We start from the raw sequence: 25,742 nt of genomic DNA, 5'->3' as shown, positions 1-25,742 counted from the left end.
AGGACCGAACCAGCATCAGAGGACCTGAACACAGCTGCAGCACCGATGGGGCCGGCAGATGGGTAGCAGGTCAAGGACGACCCAGTCATGTGATCAGCTGGAGTCAGTATCCCCTGCAGGCCAAGGGGGCTGGTCACTGTATCTCAGTGAGCGCAGCACTGACCGAGAGATCTGAAACCAGGTGAACCTTATGGCGCACACGGCTCCCTAGAGTCTGGAGTCATACAGTACAAGGGTGATACCTGGAAATGTGTGACACGTGACCAGAGCCAAGATGGACGTGAAGGGAGGGGCCTGGCAAGATGTGTGACAAGGTATTAAAATACAAAAACAAAAAAAAACACAAAAAAAAAACCAGCACACTTGCCTACTACTGAGTATACAAGAGTATACAATGCATGGCCCAACATTGAGTTTGACGAGTGACCCCTGACCTCCATCCCGGCTCGAGACACGCCCGCAGCCAGCCCCCTTCCACCAACCAAACTCCACACCGCGGTCCGAGAGAGCCTTTCTACTTTATTAGAGAGAAGAAAGCTTGGTCGTAGTCAGAAAATACAAGATCGATATTCGTTTGTTCATTAATTTCTTTATTTTTTGTTTTTATTGGGTTTTTCTTTTCCTATGAAACGCTGCCCTTTTAAACAGCCAGACTGAAATGCCTCAAGGCCTCTTCCCCCACCCCCACCCGCCCACCCCGACTTCAGCCCCTGCCCCGCCCCACCCCCGTCCCCCCCTGCCTCCCCCCTCCCCCCTGAGTCCCGGCTCCTTCGCTTGGATGTATGGATGTCCTTGGTTTCGCTGAAAACCTTATTTTTCTGCGTATTATTATTATTATTTTTTTCCTGTCAAAATGGAAAGTGCGCAGGGCGACGGACGTGGTCCCCTGCTCAGCAGCTTCAGAAATGTCCGGTTTTATTCCGCGTGTCACGTCCACGCTCACCTCCTAAAAACGAGGTGCGGCGGGGCGCAACTTTTTTTTTTTTCTTTTTCCCAAAATAGAAGTCATATATATATATAATATATACACATTCGTACATACATATCTTTATTCGTGTGATGTCCAAAAATTCAAAAAATGTACACGTTTATTACAAAATCGTAACAAAGACTGGACAGTGTTTTCCGCTCGTTCTGGAACGATGAAGATCAGTAAGAACTCGAACTCGCCACACCCCAGAGGAGATTGTCCAACGGGTTTGCGAGAACGTTCACTAAAACAGTCTCAGATTGATTTATTGTAGCTTTAAAAAAAAAAAAAAAAAAAAAAAAAAAAAAAAAAGCCTCAGGTAAATGCCCGTCGCTAAGCGACTGGTTGAAGTGGGCGTGGTGGGAAACGGAAGGGGGCGGGGATATGTTAAACAGGGGGGGAGGGGTTAAAAGCGTAAATTCAAGTACAGGCTCTCGGCTCTCCAAACAAAGTATGTCTTCACATAAAAAATACACAAACATTTTGTCTGTTTTTTTTTGTTAAATGCCAAACAGGGCCCAGACGAAACGTGGCATTTTCTCCCGTTTCACCCTCCCTTCTCCCTCCACGCCATCACGGATCTGCCGGTGCGCTTTCTTTCCCTCCAGCTGTTAACGCGCAGCTTTCCAAGCTTCGGACGGAGGGGGAAAAAACCAAAAAAAAACGGAAAATCGAGCACGCTTCTGGCTTTTGTTTCCAACGAGACGGGCATTTGCTAAAGAGAGGCGTAAACGAAAAATCATACCCTGGCTCAAACAAAAACAAAAACAAAAACAAAAAAACGGAACGGAAAAAAAAACAAACAAACAAACAAACAAACAAAAAAAATAATAAACCGGTAGAAACAAAAAAATAAAAAAATAAAAAAAAGGAATAAACGCTGTGTGTTTTGGGCAGCACATAATTCGCTAGGCCGGGCCCCGGAATGCCGAGCCCTCGGCCCCCGGGTTAGTTGCCAGAACGCCTCAGTTGTCGTGTCGACCGGTTTGGGTGAGCGACGCCCCCGAGGCGGCCGCACCCCCGCGGTCAGGGTGGGGTGGGGGGGGAGCGCCTCAGAAGGCCTGCTGGGCCGGGTTGTAGTTGAAGGTGGACGGCACGTGAGGCCTCTCTTCCAGCTTTTCGTACTCCAGGTGAAACTCCTGAAAAGGGCCAAACAAGACCACAGCGGTGGGGGAGCGGCACGGGCACACGAAACAGCGGCCAAAGAAAACACAGGAAGAGAAAAGTATTTGCGCGTGCAAACATGCGCGCACACACGCACGCACGCACGCACGCACGCACACACACACGCACACACGCACACACACACACACACACACACGCACACACAAGCATGCGCACACGTACGCGCACAAAAACACGCACACGCACACACACGAACACACACAAGCATCCACGCATGCACAACCATGCACATACCCACACACACACACACGCGCACGCACGCACGCGCATACGCGCACACACACACAGAAGCGCACACACACACACACACACACAAAGCGGGATATGGGGGAATATGAAAGAGCTCCAGGGCATGTCTGCCGCAAAGATATTTTAGTGTATAAAAGGTAGAAGATACTCAAGTCAATACCTTTACCTTGGCTACCTTTCTCCAGTTAAGACAGTCGAAGAAGTAGTACGTCCCCCTCTCGTAGGTGTTGGTCTTTAATGTGGGGTCCATGCCTGGCGCCCGCGTGATCCATACCCGCTCCTCTTTGTGGTACCTCCAGTCCCGGTTGAAACTTTAAAATATAAGACAAAACGGGAACAGTTGGAAACGGCCTTCTTGTTACGTTCGAAGCGCGGTCGGGCGGTCCTGCTCCTGTGGTTCTACCACTAGCGGAGAGTCAGCCATTCGCCAGTCTGGTCAGCTGTTCCTCAAGAGCAGCTTGAAACTAACCAATAACAGGCACACTAACAGTGACTGGGAGAGTTCACTTCATTAAACCCATAATAACCAGGAAGTCCGACTAATATAATGTCAATACAGCAATACACTAGAGTAAATGGGAAAATGTTATTCAGGTTCATAAGACAGTTGGAGGATATATCTTATGCCATGTGAGGAAAGGTACTCAGCAAGAGCCCCACAGAAGAGGCTGATGTCATTACCCCCGACGTCCAGAAGAGGGCGCCCCAGACGGGTGTTTATTTTTTGTAAAACTAGATGCAGGTATGCACACGCAGCAGCAGCAGTAAGAGCCTGAGGGTGGGTGAGAACAGGGTGGAAGTCCAGGTCACAGAGCGTCACCAGACCCTGAAGACCCAGACCCAGACCTAGATAATCCATCCAGTGAAACCGCATGTAAATAGCAAGTGTATGATTGGACAAGGTGTGGCTTAACCCCCCAGTCATGGAGCCCCAGCTAACGGCCTCATAGGGCTGTGCTCTGTGAGTAAAGCTGTGCTATGCTACAGAGCTCCCGCCAGGGCAAACGTCCACACGCCGATGAACCCCAATATCTGTGTGCCTGTTCGGTTAGGGTGCCGGCGCGGGGAGGGTGCGGGGACGGCGGGCGGGGGGAAGGGGGGACGGGGGGCGGGTCGGTCATACGTACAGCTCCACCGCTGCTAGCAGCTGTAGCAGGTCCCCCCCGTTCATGTAGTACAGGTAGAACAGCAGGTCTTCACCGTACCGGGACAGCTTAATGGCAGCCAGCTGCGGGGGGGGGGGGACACGCAGGAGAGGAGGGGGGGTTAACCAGAGGCCTGTTCAACAGCTCACACTCTCTCACACTCGCACCATCACAACCCCAAACCTAACCCCAACTACTGCACAACACTACTGCAGGGAGGGGTTAGGGTTAGAGTCTGACATATGCACAGCACACACACTACTTATGATTTATTCTGGGCCTAGTGGGGCTTTATCCACAAAACAAGAGGTTATGATGCTCAGGAAATGCTCAGAAAATCAGTATTAGATTGCCATAGTTAGGTTTAAAATCACACCCATAACTAACATGCACAATTAATCCAACTATACATAAGAATAGATTCCCAATGAACACGCAATGTTGCTGCCATGTAGTGGCAGTGCTATAACATTGGCAGAACGTTCCACTAACATTGTGGAAACATTTTGTGTTAGCTGGGTTTATAATGTGACTGTGCGCTGGAACTGACACAGGTAAAGCATAAGTAAAGCAGCAGGCAGGGTGGCTTGGGCGATGGCTTACCTTGTCCCTTATGTGAATGTTGGTTAAATACTCGGATGGAACGTGAAAGTCTGAAAGAGAAGGGGGGGAACACGAGTCAGGAGTCATTTTGGAAAGGGGGGGGGGGTCTGTGTTCCACTTCTCGCGGGGCAAGGCACTCACCAATGTCCTGAGGTCGACAGGGTGCTGACGCCCAGGGAGACGCAAATTTGGGGTATAGGTTTCTGTTTGGGGGGAACAAACACAAAACACAAAAAGAGAAAAGTTACGAACGCCCGGACTGGGTGCAAACGTGGAGAAGAGCTGGGTATGTGTGTGTGTGTGTGTGTTTGTGTGTGTGCGTGTGCATATGCGTAGTTTCCCCATCGTCATTTACACTGCAAAAACATCTTTATAATTTGCTTTGGACAAAAGAATCCACCAAATGCACACAAGTGAACATGTTTTCAACTGAGAGGGTAGAGAGTACTCCAAGGTTGATGGACTCTTGGGCCGGCACCCAAAAATGGCCACGTGTGCCATTTGCTGAGAGGAAATAAATAGCCTGTTTAGTTTACTGAACGGGAGTCTTAATTAGGCTATAAAGAAAAACGGTGTTCTCAACGTGTCCGACAGTGAATTGGAAACATCCGTTTATTCTCCAATCACAATTTCGATCCTCTCACTCACTCAATAAGCAGTGAGCAAGTGCAAGGCTCTCCCCACCGCCACCCTTTCTCTCCCCCCGTAAACTCAATAGCAGCTTCAATCGCTTTGGGAGTCGGTTCCAATTCCCTGCATTCCTTCTGATTGCATTCCAATCTTGAAGCCACTGAACTGGAAACTTCCAGCCCCAAACGAAAACCTCTTCCCTCCAAAACTGCCTCGACTGTACACGGTGTCAACAGTGAGCTGCTCAGTAGAATGTGTAGTGGTTGTTTCTTGGTGTCAAACATGAAATTGAAAGAATCTGCTTCATACTTTAATCCTGAGGGCCTGCTAGGAGACACGACTCACGACTCACGACTCACGACTCACGACTCACGACTCACGAGTCAACTGAACACCGACCCACTGAGCACTGAGACGGGACTTACTCTGGAGAGTTGAGGTTGAGTCCTAGTGTCGTCAAGTCGCTGCCTAACGCCAGATGCACCATCCCCGGGTCCGTCTCCGCCGCCCGGATGAAGGTTAGCAACCCGATCATCCCGAACTGGTCTGTTACCATCCCAGAGGGGATGTTCGTCACTCGGCCTGCGGAGGGGGGGGGGGCACAGTTAGGGGAGCGGATGTGTCATCATCTCCCCTCCTGCTTTTTATAAACAACCAATCACAGGTCAGCTGTGACCTTTATAAAACGCGGGACGTAGCAACAAGGAGCTCCCTGATTGGGCGGTTGCAGCACGTGAGCGGTGACAGAGCTATAACAGAGCTTGTGATTGGGTCGCCTCGGCGGTCCCTCGGAGCGTGATTGGCGGGGCGGGCTCACCGTCGGGTAAGACCTGGATCCCTTTCTTCTGCTGGTTGTTGTTCTGCGCCGTCGAGCTCTTGTCCCCGGGGAACTTGGGCCCGTCCGTGCTGGATGAACTCTTGCCCGTCGAGTTCAAGTTCTGAGGGGAGGAGAGAGAGGGACAGAACGCCGCCTTATTCCAAAAATTCAACACGGCCTGTCGTTCCAGATACCTGAGTTTGCAGGAGCACCTGTCTTCAAACCCAATATAATAATCGGTCCAGATTAAAGAACTTTCAAAGTACTATTACAAGTAAATTCACCTAGCATTTAATACGATAACACATAAGTTTTTTTTTATCCTGCAGTCCAAGGGGTGGGGCTCAGGATGAGTTGGGTGCCCAAAAGGGGGCGGGGCCTGATTCAGGTCAGGGCGGGGCGGGGCCGAGGGCACACTCACGGACTTGCTGTCGTCGTTGCTGGACGTGGGGTCCTTGTAGTTGGGGCCGGGTAGCGCGGGGAAGTCCTCGTTGTGGATGGAGAAGTCCTGGGACTGCTCCGTCGACGGCTTGGTGACCATCCCGACTGCGAACGCGACCACAGGCCTCTGGTTAAACCCACCCTGAGCTCAAACGAGTCACCGGACTCACCACTGCAGCGCCCCAAACAGGCAGAACGCCTGCGGTCACTGCTCTATGTCTTCACACCCGAATTGCCTGGTTATGCTTAAAGCTGTTTAGGCACGCATCGTACCCTTGCGGTAAACACCCAAGGACTCTGTAAAAGAGCATGGCCTAATGGTCTACACAAGTCAGGTCAAATCTTGAATTAAGGAGAATTAAGAGCTGGAATTGATCGATTCCAGCCCCAACAAAGCCGCACCTCATTCAACAACTAGCTACCTCATTGAGCGGCTAATTAGAATCAGGTGCGCCAAATTAGGGTTTGGAGTGAAAGCCTACAGGATGGTAGGTCTGCAGGAACAGGGTGGGGAACCACAGCTCTTTAACAGCTGAGGTGGCGGGGGGGAGGATTTGAGGGTCGTACCGTAGGGGGCCCTCCCTGCCAGCGGGTTGAGCAGCGGCGTGGGGTTGCCGCTTCCTTCCCTCCGACTCCGGTCCGCCAGCGCCGGGAAGTCGGAGAGATCCAGCCCCGTCACGTTTTCGCTCCCGTCTGAAACGGCACCGCGACCGCAACACGGTCACATACCCACACCACTATAGATGGCACTATAACCATAGATATGTGCAGTAGATGGCACTATAACCATAGATATGTGGAGTAAGCTTGCTGTAAATGGTGCTATAACCATAGATATGTGCAGTAAGGCTGCTGTAGATAGTGCTATAACCACAGATATGTGCAGTAAGGCTGCTGTAGACAGTGCTATAACCACAAATATGTGCAGTAAGGCTGCTGTAGATGGTGCTATGACCATAGATATGTGCAGTAGATGGCACTATAACCATAGATATGTGGAGTAAGCTTGCTGTTAATGGTGCTATAACCATAGATATGTGTAGTGAGGCTGCTTTAGACAGTGCTATTACCACAGATATGTGCAGTAAGGCTGCTGTAGATGGTGCCATAACCATAGATATGTGCTGTAAGGTTGCTGTAGATGGTGCTATAACCATAGATATGTGCAGTAAGGCTGCTGTAGATGGTGCTATAACCATAGATATGTGCAGTAAGGCTGCTGTAGATGGTGCTATGACCATAGATATTAGCTGCAGGATCCCAGTGATTAATCCTACAGAGCTGCAGTATCTAAAGGGCAAATGTTACAACACTAAAGGGGGACGCTGACCTGTTCCGTTGAAGATGTTGCTCGATAGCGAGTTCATCCCGAAGGCCTGATTCCGGTTCATTCCAAACCCGGACATACTGCGAGGACAACACAGGGGAGGAAGCTAACGTCAGACCTGCGGAGCTAGGGGGCGACGGTGAGCTCTGAGAGGGGGGGGGGCTAAGGGGAGGGGGGTCTCTGCACACCTCGTTAAAAAGCATGGGAAATGAGCCGTGCGAGCGCGGCGGCGGCTAGCCTTCCCCCTCAACTCCCAATTACACGCCAGGGAGAGAAGATCAAAGCAGAGAGGAGAGGTCCTTCAGAACGCACACTATTCATGATCCAGGACTGTGTTCAGGCCACTGAACACACCCGCAGAGAGAGAGACTCAAACACACATTACAGAGAGGGGGGGGGGGCAGAGAGATAGAGGGGGGAGAGAGAGAGAGAGGAGAGAGAGATAGAAAGGAGAGAAGGGAGAGAGAGATAGAAAGGAGAGAAGGGGGAGAGAGGGGAGAGAGAGAGAGAGAGAGCTTGCTGGCACTTCACTCTTCAAACTTCATACGGGACGACTGTGCCCTCTTCCCCTGCCTCCTCAAGCACCCCGTGGTCACCCCGCCCATAACGAGAGGTACACCCCCAGGGACAGGGGCGCACATGAAGACCCTCATTGGGTTTTAAAAATAAGGACACCCACAAATCTCCGGCGTGTGTGCAGCACACAAACCCCCTTACCCAGGGAAACTTAATAGAGCTGACATTTGACAGTATTATCCATTTACATGCGCGGGTATTTACAGTGTAACAAATCCCACTTATGCTTTAGACAACCAATGGGTTTAAATATCACCAGAGCTCAAAGATATCAAATAATTACTTTACAAACAAACAGGCATTCACATTTCACATATTACATTAACAATTAAAAACATGACAAACTGCAATTAATTAAATTGTAACAATTAATGAAATAGCATTCAATGGCAAAAGAGAAGCACTGGTTGGGACTCAAACTTCCTGCTACCAAGTCACAGTCCCTACCCACCATGCACTGCACACTGTACAGAGTAATGACATCGCTCCTAAGCAAATCTAGAATGTTCCAGACAAAGAGATAAACACGCCTGCAATAAGTACAGGTGCAAAATTTGCTGCACCTGTTGAATATATTTCAATTCTAATTACGTCTAAAGAATGAGGACCTGGAATGACTCAGCAGCCAGGCTACCGTGGCAACGATACCCAAGACTAACCAGATGGTCCGCTCTGCATTCTTAGCAGCGAAAGCTTGGGCAGTCGAAAGTGTAACGCTCAACTATCATGTGTGAATGTGTGTGATTGGGCGTGGCCAAAGACGGCATTACCTCCAGAGGATGTTCTGCCCGTGAGCACGGCCCTTCATGAATATTCATAAGCGGTGCCGTGCAGTGACTAGGGGAAAGAGGCAGGGCCTGCGGGCCGAGGGGAGGCGGAGCCTGCGGGCCGAGGGGAGGCGGAGCTTGCGTACCTGTTGATGGTGAAGGGCTGTCGGGACGGCTGCTGCTTGGGCATGCAGATGATGCTGGGGGAGCTCCGGCTGGGGCTGCCCAGGCCCGAGCCGCTCAGGCTGTTGGTCCGGCTGCCCATCCCCAAACCCTGCCCCACCTGGGAGTGGTTCATCATGTTCCTCGTGTTTATGGGCAGGATCCCCCTGCGGGGCGGGACGGGACGGGGGGGCACACTGTTAACCCCCTCCTGTCCTCTCATTTTACAAACACTTTTATTTTCTGAGCTAAACCTGAAAAGTTCAGCATTCTTTTGCTAATGGGACTGGAAGAGTTGAAATAACTAGGGGCGAAGATGAAGACATTTAGCAATAAAGAACTGCCAACGAGCTACAATCCCACAATTCACTGCACCGACGCTGTGGCTACAACAAGTAAAAAACAAGAAATCCTTTCTCACTAAATGTTAGCACGTGAACTCATTAAACATAAAATATTAATCGCCGTGCAGCATCACAGGAGCGAAAAATGGCAGGTTTCAAGAGCAGAGGCTTCCACACGCATTTCTAGCGCCAGAAGAGATGGGACGGGCTGCATTTGAGTACCATGACAACAGAGAGAAGGCCTGTCAGCCAATGGAAGCGTGCGTGTCAGAAGCTTCATCGCTTCTGTGATCCCGGCTGAACTCCATAACGAGACCGCGCGCCTCCAAATTCTCACAAGTTTTAATTGGTCCGCTCGTTTCACAATATAAAAAAATAAAAAATAAAAACAGTCCTCCCTGAAAAGTTTAGGAACCGTTTCAATACGCTCTGACTGCAGTTATAAACTCATAGTTCCACGAACAGAACAACAGAGCAGCCTATTCCAAAATGAGTTCACATCACAGAAAGAAAGGATTGAGTCGTTTTTTTTTAATTTGTTGTGCCACAGCGTCGGTGCAGTGAATTGTGGGATTCTTGCTTGTTGTCGGTTCTTTATTGTTAAATGTCTCTCTTTCTCCCCCTCAAAAAGTCCAGGACCAGACAACATCTGTGGCCAGGTACCAAGTGGGTACCAGAGCAACTCTGCAACATCTTTCATTTTATTCTTATGAAATCTCTGTAGCTCTCACATCTTTAATTACAAAGTGCTTTGAAAACTTAATTAAAAAATAGGTTTTGTAGCAGGTGGAGAAATCACTAGAGCCCCAGCAGTCTGCATACGGGGGGGGGGCAGAGGTGCGGAGGACACCACCCTTACCTTACTTACACACACGCCAGGCATTTATTCACAGATTGTTCTCGGGCCTTTAACACTGCCCAGCCCACACTCTGCTCTGTCAACTTTCAATTCACTTGTTTAAATGAGATCCACGCTCCATTCACGAGCGCGTCCTCAGCCACATTGTGACGGAAGAGGTCCCCACCCACGGGACAGACAGAGGATGCCCTGTTCGGCAGGCCGAATGGAGACACCCGATACGGCGAGCTGTGACGGGGCGGGGCCAGGGGGCAGGGGGCGGGGCCTACCTGCTGGGCGAGGGCGGCGTGTGGAGCGACATGGTGGGCACGCCCGTGGTGGGGGTGACGTGGCTCGGCAGCTGGCTGCCCTGCGTCAGGCTGCGGTTTAGCTGGGGGTTGTTGTTGCTCATGCCCCGCATGGGAAAGCCTAGCGCGCCTGAGAGAGAGAGAGAGAGAGGGAGAGAGAGGGAGGGAGGGAGAGAGAGAGAGAGAGAGAGAGAGAGAGAGAGACTTTCAGAGAGGCGGCAGGATGGAGTTTTTACAAACTTCTGAATTTTTTTTTTTTTACTTTCATCAGGAGCGACCGCAGTCACACAGCACTCTGAAACTTTTGAAAATGTGACACCTCTGAGCCTGGTGTCGGCCAAGTCTCGTGAACATATTTCAATACCCTTTCTCCAAAATGTTCCCAGAAGCGCTTGCTTTGTCTGATTAAAGTGGCAGGTAGTGGTGAAGGTCTATGGGCAGTGCTGTAGAACAGTCAGGCTGAGAGCAGAGGTGGCTAACGCTAATCCTGAAGATCTGCGGGGGCTGCTGGCTCGAGCGCCCTAGCGCCTGGCTCATCCCACACAGCAGCTGAGTACACAAGTTAGCTCACCTCACCTGGTTTTCCATGGGTCTGAACCACCAACGGTGATTTTACGGTAAAAACAAAAAAACCACCAGACACCCTGGCTCCCCCACGACCGGCCACACCCACCTTTGACCGGTCAGACAGCCGGAACATTCCGCGTGTTCGGAGAAAGGGCAGAGCGGAGCCTTCCCTCGCTAACGCTTCCCTACGTTTAACGCTCGCGTACGCTCTCTCCGTTCGCTGAGCTAACCTCGTCTTCCGACAACGGCCTATTCTGAACGACAGAAACGGTCATCAGGCCTGAGAGAGTGCTCAGGGTTACTCGCGTCTGCCGCTGACGCTTTCTCCCCACACGCGAGTACGTTTGAAGAGCTCTACCTGGCCAGATGCCGCTGTTCTTCATCGCACAGTCGTTTCCTTGCGCTAGGGGAAAAAGAATGGGGAAAAAAAAAGATAAGTACAGTTTTCTGAATAAACAATTTTGCTCACTTTTAAAAGCACCTCCTTGAAATACATTTTGGTATGAGTGGAAAATATGAATGAATGTGAAGACCTGGCCTAGCTGCAGTATTTTGCAGACGCTACAAGCGCAATACTGCCGCGCGTCGCAAGGAAGCATTTAACTGCTGACCCCAGATCAGGCGACGCCGTCCGAGGAGGGGACAAGCGCATAGGCACCCATGCTCCTGACCAACTGATCCAGAATCAGCTACCAAAACACAATTTGTTCCCTAAATCATTTTAAAGGGGGAGAGAAAATTTACACTAACGTACACTAGGCAAAGGACCTGACCCACCTCTGGGACCTCAACCCGGCAGTTAAACTGAGCAAATTACAACAGCGGACATCAGCTGAAGGCGTGCTGAACGCGAGCAGGGCTGAATGCCAGCAGTGCTCACGCTTTCTAAGTGCTGACACAGGGACGGGCACGGGGCTTACTTTGTGGTCCGTATAAACTTGCGCCGAGCTGGGACAACTGATTGGACGACGATGGTGATGGAGACGCCAACATCTGCAGGGGAAAGCGAAGGAAAGGAACGAGAGAGGGAGAGAAAGACAGGGCGAGAGAGTGAGTTCAGTTTTAAAAATAACTTTACTGGGCATTGTTCATCATCCGTGTAACCGCAGGAGCGACGCAGGAATCTTAGTCGACTGCACAAAAACACAACCTCCACAGAGTCACTTCCTGTAGGAGGGGGGCAGAAGGCATCCTTCACACCTCACATCTTTAAAGAGAGGGAGAGAGAGAGAGAGAGAGGGAGGGAGGGAGAGAGTGTGAGAGAGAGAGAGAGAGAGAGAAAGGGAGAGAGTGAGAGAGAGCGTGAGGACAGACAGGTTTTAACGGGAAGGAGACCGCACGACCACATGACCGGCTGAGGAGAGACCCAAAGACTTCTGGGTATCCCCCCCCCGCCCCCAAAAAGTCCCATCTGACCAAATCACAAAACTTCCCCTCTTTTTCCCCAGTGCTATGATAAGTGGTTTTACTACATCTCTTAGCGTAATTATTACCTTTGCTCACTGTGCCCACACCTCTACTCAGTTCGGACAGCCTGTTATTTTAAGGGCTGAGGCAGGGGGTGTCGGAGCGGACGCAGCCCGGGCGAGAGCAGAACCGAACCGGGTCCAGTCATGCCGCGGCGCTCCAAACAGGACCGATTACCGCGTTTAGCCCTTACGCACGCGCCCGATTCATCCCCCGCCCACGCCCCGCGCGGACACGCGCCAGCTAAACAAAAGCAGGAGCCGTGGCTTTTGATTACGACGGTTAAGCTGGCGAAACTAGTGCCGTCTACACCAGTTCAGCGCGGCTGAAGGGGCTATTCATGTTCCGGGGCTTGGCTCAGGTACAGTACCCAATCGCTTCTGGATGTTATGAGTGGGAAAAATCACCTGCATTAAAAAAAAAACACTTCCCATTAGGGCACCTCTCTCACCTCTCACCCCCCACTCCCCCCCACCCCACACAGAAACGTCAGCACAGCCCCGCAACACCAATGCGATGCCGTCTAGTGTTAAAAGCGGGCGTGGGGCCTACAAGTGCCTAGAACCTGATGGTGCGGAACGCAGGTATGTCGCCTAAATGCCGTCACCTATGCAGCAAGCGCATTACATACCCGACCTGCAAACTGAGAACCAGTGTTCTCACATTTTAATGTCTCCGTTTAAAACAGAGCTGGGCTTTAGCCTTCTATAAATACATCCGGCTTATAAGCACAGGCATGTGAACAGACTCCAGAGGCGCGGGTAGGAACCCCTGGATTACTTTCCAGCTCTTCGGTTCTCTCTCGATGTACAGGCCCTGGATGCCCAGCATGATCAGTTACCCTAGGCATTTCCTGCCCCAGTGCATTGTGGGTAAGCTGAGACAGAGCAGGCCGTCTGCGAGCAGCAGCTAGAGTAGAGGAACGCGTCGGGACGGACAGGAAGTGACACGTCCCTGTAAGGGAGAGGAGTGCTGCTCGCTGCTCTGATCACGGGACAGGGATTGGCAGCGAAGAGTGACGGAAGGTAGCGCTTCCTGTTGGGAGATTCCACTCAACCTGGGAAGAGGGGGGGCTGCTTCACTCAGAGTGTACTCCTTCAGAAAACAGAAGAGCGTAAGGGGCAAACCCCCCCATTTGCACATACTGATGGTATGTCCCCTTTGGCAGCAGTGGGCAGTATTGATAGGGTGACAGCACTTGTCAGGAATTAAGGGGGGTGAGGGGTAGAGCGTAACTAAACCCAGCCAAAACAAATGGATACGTGGTCATGAAGCCTGACTTCATTCAGTGGGGCTGAATGGTCCCCTCTGTTAGGGAGCCCAGCACAGCAGGCAGTGAATGCAGTCCTCTGTGGCCCCCGCTCACGGGCCGTCTGCAGGCTCTACCGCCATCACCGCCATTCCTCACACCCCCACCAGCACAGCCCTGACCCCTGACCCCCGGCTGGGAGGTGGGCGAGCAACACCGAGAGAGAAGAGAGGCGGGGGAGAGAGAGAGACAGAGAGACTTTTGATGTCCTTTAATAAACCAAGAACTCACGAGCAAAATCTACACAAAAACACAGGAGAGAGAGAGAGAGAGAGGAGAGAGAGAGAGAGAGAGAGAGAGAGAGAGAGAGAGAGAGAGAGAGGGAGAGAGAGAGAGAGAGAGAGAGAAGGGGATACCCGAGGCTGTTGGTATTGGCAGGTCCCCAAATTTAGGGTCCATTATTTCAGCATGTGTGAGTTTGATGAGCCTCCAGCTCTTTCCCCAGGAATGGACACACACTCATGACCTCTGAACACTACCCAGAATTCTTTCTCTCCTCCTCTCCCTCTCTCAGTCCCCCTCTCCCTCTCCCTCTCTCAGACTCAGACTCAGACTCAGACTCAGACTCAGACTCAGACTCAGACTCAGACTCAGACTCAGACTCAGACTCAGACTCAGACTCACTTCCAACTACACCCAACTACACTCAACATCCGCCCCCCCGCCCGTCAGACGTCCCAGGCAGCCCGAGTCTGGGCCAGCCCTTCCTATCAGACTCCCCGAGTCAACTTCCTGTTCGGACGCCAGGCTGAGCAGGGCTGTGACACACCGCTCAGACTGTAAACATTCACAGGCAGATCCAGCCCACTTTCCCCGTTACACTTCCCTCAGTTCCTGCGACGACCGAAACGCTCGACTCCTGGAGTCTTGAGGCTAATTCCGAAAAACGAAGAGCGCAGGACCCTCCTGCGCCCCTCCAAAAATAATCCACCCTCAACCAGTTTGAAACGAGCCTCTAAACAAACAGGCCCTCTGTTTTTTTTTCATTTTTTAAATTTTTTATTTCAGCAGAGGAATTCTTCCTTCTTTCATGTGGTCTATTTACAGCAGAACTCAATCAGGGGCTTCAAAAGACGCGTCTGCCAGCCATTCAGAGCGGACCGAAAATCAAGCCCTGCTTCGAGATCAAAAGCAATCGCGTCCGCGGAGCAGCGAAGGTTTTTGGGAGGGGGCGGAGGAGGGGAACGAGACGTGACCGCGCGCGTGCGCTGGCCCAAGGTTACGGGCACAGCGGTGGGCCAGCCGCTCAGGCGTCCCGCCAGAAAGATTAACCTGGCGCTCAGGCAAGCAGAGCACAGGGGACACACAAACAGCAGGGAGGTTAGGGATGGGGTGGAGTGATGGGGGGCAGCTGGAGGGGTGTTTGGGGGGTGTGGTGGGGGTGTTTGGGAGTAGGAGAGATAGGGGTGTTTGGGGATGCTTCGAAGCAGGATGGAGCAGACAGGGTGTGTGGGGGTGAGGTGGAGTAGGTGGGGTGTTTGGGGGAAGGTGGGGTGGTGGTGTTTGGGCATAGGGTGGAGTCGACAGGGTGTCTGAGAGTGGGGCTAGGAACACACCCCAGGGCCAGGACTGAGCCGTTTAGCCATTAGCGAGCTCTCCTGATGGCCACTTCTGCACAACGCAGGGCTGTGACTTTGAAGCCCATCATCTGCAAAGTCAATTAATCCGGCCTGTTTGGGTGCCAGCGGGTACGGTTTATTAATCCAGATTTATTACCAGAGGAGTGAATCCAGGTTTATTAATCCAGATTTATTACCAGAGGAGGGAATCCAGGCCATCACTCAAGTCAACAGCGTCACATAAAACTCTGGTTTGACCAAGTCCAGCCGAAGACCTCGCCACAGTTAATCACATTCTACATTTTGAAAGTGTTTGCGTGACTAAGTTCAGAAACATTTTGACTGACAGCCGACAGCATTTAGCACAGTTAGCTTTTTCTTGGCAGAAACATGATATGCAACTTTTATGAAAATAATAAAATTTAAGTGACTTGACAGCCCTGTTCTATGGTACAATACCATTTATGACATATAAACAGTTTAAACACACTGCCTCAGAGATCTACCCTAACAAAAACACCTTCAATGAGAAAAGGTTCTCTAAATAATTCTGCAGAGAACAGCCTTCACATTTCAGTTCACCACGCAAGCCAGTGACCGTCAACCCTGGTCCTGCAGAGCCCCAGGGTCTGCTGGATTCCATGTCAATCAGCACTTAACTGGCCAATTAAAGCAGCCGATTCCACGGTTAACCCAGCCCACCTGGATTGACCAGAAGGGCATTCCGGAATGTCCAGGAGGGATTCCGGAACGACCAGAAGGGCTTCCGGAATGACCAGGAGGGCTTCCGGAATGACCAGGAGGGATTCCGGAATGACCAGGAGGGATTCCGGAATGACCAGGAGGGCTTCCGGAATGACCAGGAGGGATTCCGGAGCGGCAAGGGAGCCAAAGAGAGCGGGGAAAAGGACTGGAACACGCTGGCACTTACGTCTTTGTCTGATCGATGTGGGAACATCGATGGCTGGTAGTACATGCTTTCATCAGAGTAGTCACTTTCGACCCCCTCTACAAACTTCTTTCTTGTAGCACTAAACATGCTGTTTGTCACCTGCAAGGAGAAAGGGAGAGGGGTTTTAAATGAGCCATCGCCCCCACACCGAGACACCACACCCCCCACACTACCACACCCACCCCCTGCATTATCAAACTCATTTATACAGATTACCAGTTCTCAGAGGGGGGGGGGTGACACAAGGTCACATGGGGGGTAACCGGTGGGAGGGATGCATTACAGTAGCACACCCATGGGGGTGCCAAAATCAGCCAGCATGCAACCAATCCGTGCACAGCCCTTGCCTCCGAGGCTCCGCCCCCCTCACATGCCGACGGCAAAGCTAGGCTACACACGCTTTGCACCGGCGTGGAACTGAGCCAGTTACACAAACTCGTTACCTGCAATTAATTCTTCGCACACACGCCAAGCAAGTGCTCTACCTACACTCCACAAACCTGACGTATCCCTCCAGCAAGGAGTGCAGCTCCTCCAACAAGGAGCAGAGCTCCACTTTCCCTTTTAACTGAGAGAATAACCCAGTGACAGGGGACGAACGCCCGTTCTCTCACTGGGAACGCGGATGTAACGTCTGCACCTTATAGAGAATGAAAAACGTGACGGTAGTTCTCTCACAGTGATGTTCACGCAGGCACATACAGGGAGCTCAGCACAGAGAGATAAAAGCTTCAAAGGGTCTACCAGCCCCCTCCCCCACAGACCGCACTCGGAAGACAGGTGCCATCCGCTCATTTACACTCGTCTGTCTAGTCAAAACAGCAGCTGCGAACGTAGCACGATTTAGCACGTTGTCCAGGTCTGCTTTCGCGAATGGGAAAACGAGGCCTTGAGGACGGAAACAGGGCTGCGTCCGTATCTTCAGCACGAGCTGCGAACGCAGCGCACCTTTCAAAGGGACGAGCGGAGCGCGCCGGCAGAAAGGCCCCTCGCGGGTGAAGAGCGTGCCCCCCCCGATTCGACGCGAACGCTGGCAGCGCCCCCCTTCCCAATCAGGTGCGATTACATGCAATAATGTAAAAGCTCCGTTATGAATAGACCAGATGCACCGCGCTTACCATCTTTCAAAGAGAAAAAAAAGTCATTTGAGGTGAAAAGCTTCCTGGCTTACCTTCCTGGCTTTCTGGAGGAGACAGTCTGGGTCTTAGCGCGGCGCGGGTTAGCGGGTTAGCGGAGCGGCTCGAAGTCCCAGCGGAGTACGACAGCGCGCCAGCGAGCGTGAAGTCTGCCCCGGGCACGGAACCCGACGCCAACACTTCCAGCGGATGAAATCGGGGCTGACTCAGTGCAGGGGGTTGTGGGTGCTCTCCCGGAGCTGATGGGCCGTGGGTCGAACGCTGAGGCTGCACTCAGGTACACTCGCACACCCACTCAAGCGGATGCTCCGCTCTGCTCCGCTCATTCAGGCGACCAATCCCGGCCCCCGCAGAGCCACAGGGTCTTCACACGCAAAAAGCCCACCCCCCCCGTTAAGACCCAACAACCCAGCAGAGTTGGGTTATCTGCGTAATGACTGAGTGAGTAGAAACCACGTGCCGAGCGGCTGCCCTGCAGCGCCGGGCCAATCGTACGGAAACCCGATCGTCCACATTACAGCGAGCAGTCGAGGGCGCGTACTCACGCGCCATTATCTTTTCCAAGAAGCCGCGATGTGGTGCCAAGAAGTCACAATGCGAAAACCGCCAAACCACACGGGAAGCACCTCAAAGACAGGGCAAGCGCAACAGAGCTCAGAGCCCAAGCGCTTAGAGCAGGGGGGGGTTTCAGCCTCTTATGATCCAGGGGCCCCCACCCTGGCTGAACGGCATCCAGGGGACCTCCCTTCAAAATTTGTGCATGTGCCAGCTGGCCAGTCACCCCCTACAGTACCTTCAAGGCCCTCCAGGGGCCCCCCTATTGGACCCCCTCATGAACACCCAGGGACACAGATCAAAGATGACCGCACACAACATCACGACCAGCAGGGACAGCACCCCCATAAAATGTAACTTATCCGGCAAACCATGACCAGACCTCCATGGCTCAGCGTCTTCAGTGACTGAGCTGGCAGGTACCGCTCGGTCACCAGAGGCCCCCTGTCTGGTTTCGGTCTCACGGCTGGGCGGTGGGGGGGGCACACAGAGGACGTCTGCGAGGGCGAGAGAGCGCGAGAAGAGGGGCCGAAGCGAAGCGTGAAAACGAAACCGCGTGAGGAGAACGGGAGCAGAGGGGGCGCCGGGCCACGCTTCGCTGGGCCTCTCCCAAACGCCCCGCACCACAGGCCAGCGGAAGCGAGAACAGGAGCCGCTGCGCGTGCGATAATCATCGCTCTCTGCTCTGCGTCGCTCGCGTGGAGCGCTCTATCACCGCTGCTAAAGGCAAATGCATCTTTTTTATAGATTGCAATCTGAGACACGAGTCAAAACAGCAGCAGCCTGAAATAAATACATTTTAAAGACACATTTTCACGCAAAACAGGCACCATTTTAACTTTCTAACCATATAACCATTACGCCGCTTCAACTGCCTAACTCTCAATTTATCTGGGAGATCAAAGCGGGGAGGGAGTGCAAGCACAGCCAATTAAATTTAAGGAGGATTGCACAGCCAATTAGATTTAAGGATGACTGCACAGCCAATTAGATTTAAGGAGGAGGATTAGGCACGCAGTTCTGGAGGAATGTGGCCAGGTTTAACAGCCCTTCTCATAGGTGTCATGAGGTCTCTAAAGGCCAGGCCTCATTGGACGCATTCAACCAGACAGCAGGAGGCGGGGTCAGGTGACATCAGCACCGCACGCCGGGAAGAACGGGAGTAATAATAATAATTATTATTATTAGTAGTATTAACAGCTTATTATTAAATGGAAAAGAGGCTGATGATGTGATTGCAGCTTCTAATAGCAGCTTTGTCCAGCTGAAGCGTTCAACACCCAACAAATGTGAAAAGAATGCCTGCTCTGAAAAACAGGAAGCTGTTCAGGTTTCAGTCACTCTAACGCCATCACATCCTGTCATTACCAAGACTGCCCTGGAACTGGAACATAACAACACACACATACCACACCACGCATAATGCACCACACATACCACACACAACTACACACGCACATGCATATGCACGCGCGCACACACACACACACAAATACGCATGCACATACACACACACACACACATGCACGCACATACACACTCAGTAACATAGGTTGCAAGCAAAAGAACACTCAGGCACTCTGTGTGCGTGTGTGTGCGCGCACAGTGTTATTTGAGATTATTTGTAAAAGCTTGGCAGCTTTTCCCCCAAAAGCATCTGCATTTAGATTTTGGTCCATTATGCCATCGTTGTTTAATTCCACAGAGAGTAGCTGCCATTAACAATCAAACCACAAGAATAAGTAAAATTACTGTTGATGTGAAATAATCAACCAGCACATTCCAAAAATACAGTTGTGCTAATCTCAATTTGACATCTTAATTCAACAGATTTTCTTATTTTTTGCGTATCTGTAGACAACGAATATAGTAGCTAACTATCCAAGCTATCTAAGAACAGAGCTCATTTTAATGTACCGCTGATATCTAATAAAAACTTTGAGCAAAGTGCTATGGAAAGCATAAGGCGTTCTGATATTAAATATTTTTTAAAAAGGACTCGAGATATGGCACTCCAATGTCTAACAAACAGGCTAGGAATAGTATTAATTTCCCATCATACTTTTAAAAATGCACCTCAATCAAAGGCATTCACCTTTGCTGATCACAGATAATTGAGTTCAATCCATCCACCCCCCTCAATGAAGCCAATGAGCACTGGATATTAGCGTAAGCAATTCTCTATGCCCAAGGATACGGCCAATCAGCTCTTAGGGGCGGGACTTCAGGAGCGGGTAATGCCCTGGGGCAGCTTGGTGAAGACAGATTTCTCAGTTTTTAATCCCGGAGTTTACGACGGCAATCGTACATAACAGCTCCCCAACGCTGCGAGCGCACACACACCTGCGTTTATTAATCCGAGATTCCAAATCCTTTGCGTGCGATCGAGGATTCCACGCTCGTGTGAGTAACTCACTGCAAAAATGAGTTTCCCCATAAATGCCCCGTAATCAATACTATAAAACCAGAGGAACAATAAAGCGCCTCCTCTCCCCCACAGCAGCAGCAGCAGCAGCTACACTGGTCAACCTAGCCCCCACCGGCACTAGAGTTTAATAGCCACCCCATCGCAGGGCGTTGCCGTTACTCAGACGATAGTTCCGTTTGTCTCGCTGGCTAATCAGCGGCTAGGCAATCAATACGCTCCAGCGCAAACGTTTGGGAATTTACAGTCACTCCCAGGTACGCAATAAATCCAAGTAACCTGCTCTTAAGAACGTCCTAAACAAAGAGAAATGCTGAGAAAGAGAAAGTGAGAGAGAGAGGCAGAGAGAGAGAGAGAGAGATCTTCCAGCCAATCAGCAACCGATGGTACAATACTCAATAACCAATCACGCAGAAAAACTAAACTAGCTAGTTCGACTCGGAACGATACGCCGACATCCGATAATCAGCCAGATTTTGCAGAACACCCGACCTGAACAGCCTAAATCGAGCAGGAGAACGTCAGCAACCCATTCAGCATTTTGCTAACTGCACATCGACACTGAGGGCAATGTAAAGCACGATTTGATCGGACCGAGCCATTACAAAACTGCGTTAGACAGACATTATCTTTATCTCACCAATCTCACCAAGGTTCTTCCTGCAGCTGTAATGAGTGTGATCACAGCCCCTCGCCACCTCGTACATGTGACACTTCTTCAAGGCCAAACGAGATGAGGGACAGCTGCGTTGGGCACTGATGTAATGTTCTGCCACAGCAGAATCAAAACTGCCAGTTCCAATCACTGCTTTTTTTTATTGTTGGGTCACTTTTGCACCTCTTACATTGTCATCGTCTGCATTCGGTTTTCACTGCTGACATTACATGTTCACCCCTTTAAGGCGCAAGGTCACTAATATGCGATTAGAATGTTTGTAGCTGAACATTCTAGCGCTGATGTAACAATCACTGCTGGTAACTGAAAGCAACAGTTCTGGAACACTTAGACTTTCTGAAGATTCTGAAGAAAAAAAAAGCCCTACACTTCAAAGGGCTAAGAAGTGGCTTTCATAAGGAGCAGCAAGCTCCTTTCAGACAGTGCTCATGTGTGCTGGTGTAATCTGTATACACAAATGCATAAATGCATGTGAACACTAATGAGAAATAAAAGGCCAGGGTCCTATTTACGGGGCTCATAAAGGTCACGGCTAAAAGAGACTGAGGGAAGGAATCAAGGATTAGGCCACTTCAAAGTGTCAGTATTTACCAGGGACAGTGACACAGGTGCAGCTTCCAAAAAACTAGCATTTCTGGCACACAGGAAATGACTGCAGGCAGAAAATAAGATCAAACCCCTAGCTACAACAATGTAATAACAATGTGACAATAATATAAAAGCTATCAATCGAATTCCTGCTGGACATAATAAGGTTTAACTAATTAATAATAATGCTACAATACAAGTACCCACAATCTAAACCCTGCTGAGAAGAACAATAACAATGTAATAACAGCGATATCAATCCAAACCATGCTGCGCACAATAAGGTATAACAATGTAATAACAGCGCTATGAGTGTTCTCAATCAAACTCCTGTTGTTAAAAAATGTATAACAATGTAATAACAACACTACAGCAATGTACGTGCTCTCAATCTTAACCCTGCTGAGAAAAACAATGCATAACTACGTAATAAGCATCGCAGGAACCTACTTTTCTGGCTGGAGACTGGAATGGGGCTGAACATGCACGTATCAAAGCCAAGATGATCAAAAGCCTGAACACAAAAGCATCAAATAAAAGGGAGGTCAAAGGGCACGAGGGCACCGTAAGCTCAGCTGAGGGAGATCTATACGCTTTTTTTGGGAACAAAAGGCTGAAGATCGCTAACGCTAACGGGCTAAGCTGGGAGAGACAATACCCAAAGACCACAGAGCCGAACAAAGAGTGTGGACTCGGATCGTATGGGCACACAAAGGAGAGCTCCGGAGACGACTGTCTTTGGCTGCGGTGGAAATGCGAGCACAGAAGCCCTATGAGACAATAAGGATGCAGCTAAATCACCTGCCAAACCAAATACTGTTGTTCTACTTGCTTAAAAGTTTGATAGTTCTTTGAATTAAGTTGATCCTTGGCCAAAACTGAACAGGATGTTGAGACAGTTTGATGCTACTTTTTTTAGCATACCATTAGTCAACAGCATGAGTGCATCATCCGGTCAGGTCAGGAAGGCGGTAGTCCCCCCGCCCCAGTACACCAGCTGAGAGGCAGCGGTGTAGTATAATGTCTAAGGAACTGGGCTTATAACCTATAGGGTTTCTGGTTCGATTTCCAGGTAAGACACTTCAATTTTAGCACCTTAACCATAACAGCTGAAAGGACGCCATGTGAAAAATGTGGAAGTGTAAGTCACTGTGGGTAACGGTGCCTGCTGAATGGTGATGATGATCGTAAGGGCGCGGGGGTGTGGCGACGGTACGGCCGGCTACGCCATCTTCAGCACCAGCCGGCCAGCGTCAGGGTTCACTGCCAGACCGTGGGTTGCACACACACACACACACACACGCGCACACACACTCTCACTCAGCTGCTCTGTCTCTCACACCTCCCATCGTTCAGCAGTGAGATCCCAGCTCAGTCACAACTGCACGGTCGTGCAATGCTTCAACAACACCGTCAAGATAAAAGGAGGCCAGTGTCCATTTCTCTCAGTTGCGGAAGGGCTATAACTTCAAACAACGGACTTAGCAAGTGCTTTCTCTGGAGCTGTACCGTATGCAGAAAATCCTCGCTGTTCAAGAGCTGAATGGAAACCAGGGTGTTCTCCCAGATTAAGAGAACGGCAAGATAACCCACATATTCATATTCTTAATTTCTTTTACATTTTTAAATGAATGCACCACATTTGAAAGACCAGAATAACAGTTCAACCTTCTAATTCAACCCAACAAAATGCAATACGGTGTCACTTTCTTTTTCCAGCTTTGCATGAGCTATGTTTTTTCAAAATAAGTGTTCAAATAAATATTAACCTCGTCAAGAAAATGAACCATCAACTCACCATGTTAAATGGAAAAAGGACCAAAGCAGAAAATTAAACATTTATGGTTGTTGCCATCATATTCCAACTAAGGCAGTGCTACAATCAATTTCTACAATGCTGCCTTTTACTTATAAACGCACCGTCGGGGCTCTCAATCGCCAAATGCGCGTGCACAGCATCTTCCACAATTATTCATTGTACCAGCACTTCACGTATCTCAGAATGTGCTATCAATAAAGTTACGTCAAGCAGTGCACAAATCCCAGTGCAGCTTCTGAGCCTGATCAAGGCTATGAAAAAGATGACAGCGGGCCGTCTGCTGACGTGAAATTATTCTAGCACGCTGGGAATGAGCCGTCTCGCTTCAGAAAGGGCTGTTTGAAATCCTCAACGTTCCCTTATCTGAACCGTTAATCTGAGAACTGAACCATCTCCGCGGATGCACTTGATACTGATTCAATCCCTAACTCTACTAAAAACCATGGGCTCTGATGGAAGGAGGTGGCACATGAAAACATTTATTACAACGGGACAGATAATTCAAAAAGTGCATTAAACGGGTCTCTTTCTCTTGATATGAATATCTCCTTAAAAACGAAAAATATGCATAATGCAAAATGTCGCAATGCTTTAACCTTAACTAATCCAAACGGTAGCCAGCACATTAGTGTATCCTAAATCAATTGTTCCTTATAAAGAATATGCTTAAAACAAACTTCACCAGGTAAATTTGAAGGCTGTCAAACTTGGCATCATGAATTATCACCTAAATTATCTACGGAACAACTGCAGATTTAAAATAATCTATAAATTAGATACAGAATTCTTTTTTGCACAACTGAATGAATCATTTCAGTATTAAAACTCCTGCTACTGTACTGCATCCTGAAAGCCGTCATGCCGCGGACCTTTGTTTATTTACAATCGCACTGTCCCTTACTGAGCCAGCACCACCAAGCTAAGATAGCCCAACAGCTATCGAAAGTACGGCCAATGAACGCATCTTAATCATATGCCGAGAGAGTGAAATATTCGCCGATTATACCACTATCCATACAATAAATAATGCCTTAATGTTTATTATACACATAACGTTAATATGTGGCTCGTCATCGTTAATGCCGAAGACCTTGCATGCACAGCAGTCTAAAACAAGGGATAAAAGTTCATACGATGCAGAAACAACTATCATGCATAAGCGGTCGAATAACTAAATAGTTCACGTTATGCACCTATTGATAAACTATACAGATGTTAGCTAGCTTTAAAACTGCAAATCAACTTTGGGCAAGTTATCCTCCACAATCTATTTCGACATACGACCAGTTCTAATATGCGGATTAGCCAACGTTCGCTAGCGGGCGAACTAAATCTATAGACTACACTTCTGGCGATGCAATGCAAGAACAAACGTTTTAGTTATTAATTACTGATCACCACACAGCAAGCTAAACTTTGCACAACAATAAAAACCATATAGTTAGCTAGCTAATGATTCCAAAACTATTTAGCTAGCGCAATTTCACATTACACAAGTAACCCAGATTAGCTATCTACATGCAGATACCATAACATCATAACAACAATGCTAACAGGCTGGCTTCATAAACACAGCACAAGAGCCTGAACGGTATACCATGTTGGAAAATTAATAGCTTGCTAGCCATCTTAAATCAGGGGATGGTTCACATATAACGTTGGCTAGCGCGCTATGCATCTTGCTAACGTTAGAGATAGCCAACTGTTCAAGCTAGCGAGCTAGCAAACAAGTGCAAGTTAAATTTTTGTCTGCTTCTATCAAGCAAGACAACGTTAGCTAAAATTATTTCAGCTCCGGACTTTGCAAGTTAATAGTGTGTAGCAGACAGCGTTAGCTGACGGGCTGCTGTGAGAGAGGGGAGCAGAGAAGGGATGGGAGCTGGTTCTGTGTATATCGGGCCTGCTCAGCCTCCTCCTCTCCTCAGTCCGTCCCCTCGGTTTAGAGCCCCAGACAAAAACCACAAGCGATAAAGAAACCGTGCGGACTGAGCCCCGACCCAAATCCCCTCGAAACGGCACTGCCGTGTTCCAAAAGGATTCTGGGTCAAAATACAACTGTTCCGTGGTCGACCGAGCAGGATATATGCTGGAAAATAACTGAGAAAAATACTCACCGCATTAATTTCTCTTCTCCTCGTAGATCCAAGATGGCTGCGTGTTCTACAAACGGGAATTATGGGTAAAAGCAGCCTTTAGCCTCTGACCTCCCTGCCACCTGAGTCCGAACCCAAACCCACCTCCAGCACAGGATGGTCCGGTTCTGTACCGCTGGAGACGGGATGGGAAATTGCACAGTAAAGACAGTCTGTGGTACTAGGGTAAAAGGG

General features: G+C 49.8%; 1 protein-coding gene across 2 annotated transcripts; it reads right to left on the bottom strand.

The window, feature by feature from the left end:
• Positions 1 to 1,035: 1,035 nt before the first annotated feature.
• Positions 1,036 to 25,742, bottom strand: LOC135245683 (CCR4-NOT transcription complex subunit 2-like). 2 transcript variants are annotated; one of them, XM_064318909.1, is made up of 16 exons: positions 25,530 to 25,742; positions 16,196 to 16,315; positions 11,850 to 11,922; positions 11,288 to 11,332; positions 10,345 to 10,492; positions 8,857 to 9,039; positions 7,371 to 7,447; positions 6,608 to 6,733; positions 6,021 to 6,145; positions 5,600 to 5,720; positions 5,208 to 5,364; positions 4,294 to 4,355; positions 4,153 to 4,202; positions 3,532 to 3,632; positions 2,565 to 2,715; positions 1,036 to 2,109 (listed from the first exon to the last, which is right to left on the bottom strand). In XM_064318909.1, exons 2-16 carry the CDS (start codon positions 16,301 to 16,303, stop codon positions 2,023 to 2,025), a joined length of 1,614 nt encoding a protein of 537 aa, XP_064174979.1. In that variant the 5' UTR covers positions 16,304 to 16,315; positions 25,530 to 25,742; the 3' UTR covers positions 1,036 to 2,022. The 2 variants fall into 2 exon arrangements, with proteins under 2 accessions (XP_064174979.1, XP_064174980.1); XM_064318910.1 differs by having other exon boundaries at positions 2,571 to 2,715; positions 25,530 to 25,739.

Source organism: Anguilla rostrata, chromosome 19 (genome assembly GCF_018555375.3).
Source record: "Anguilla rostrata isolate EN2019 chromosome 19, ASM1855537v3, whole genome shotgun sequence".
Classification (NCBI taxonomy): domain Eukaryota; kingdom Metazoa; phylum Chordata; class Actinopteri; order Anguilliformes; family Anguillidae; genus Anguilla; species Anguilla rostrata.
This window is presented reverse-complemented; position numbering and strand designations above follow the sequence as displayed.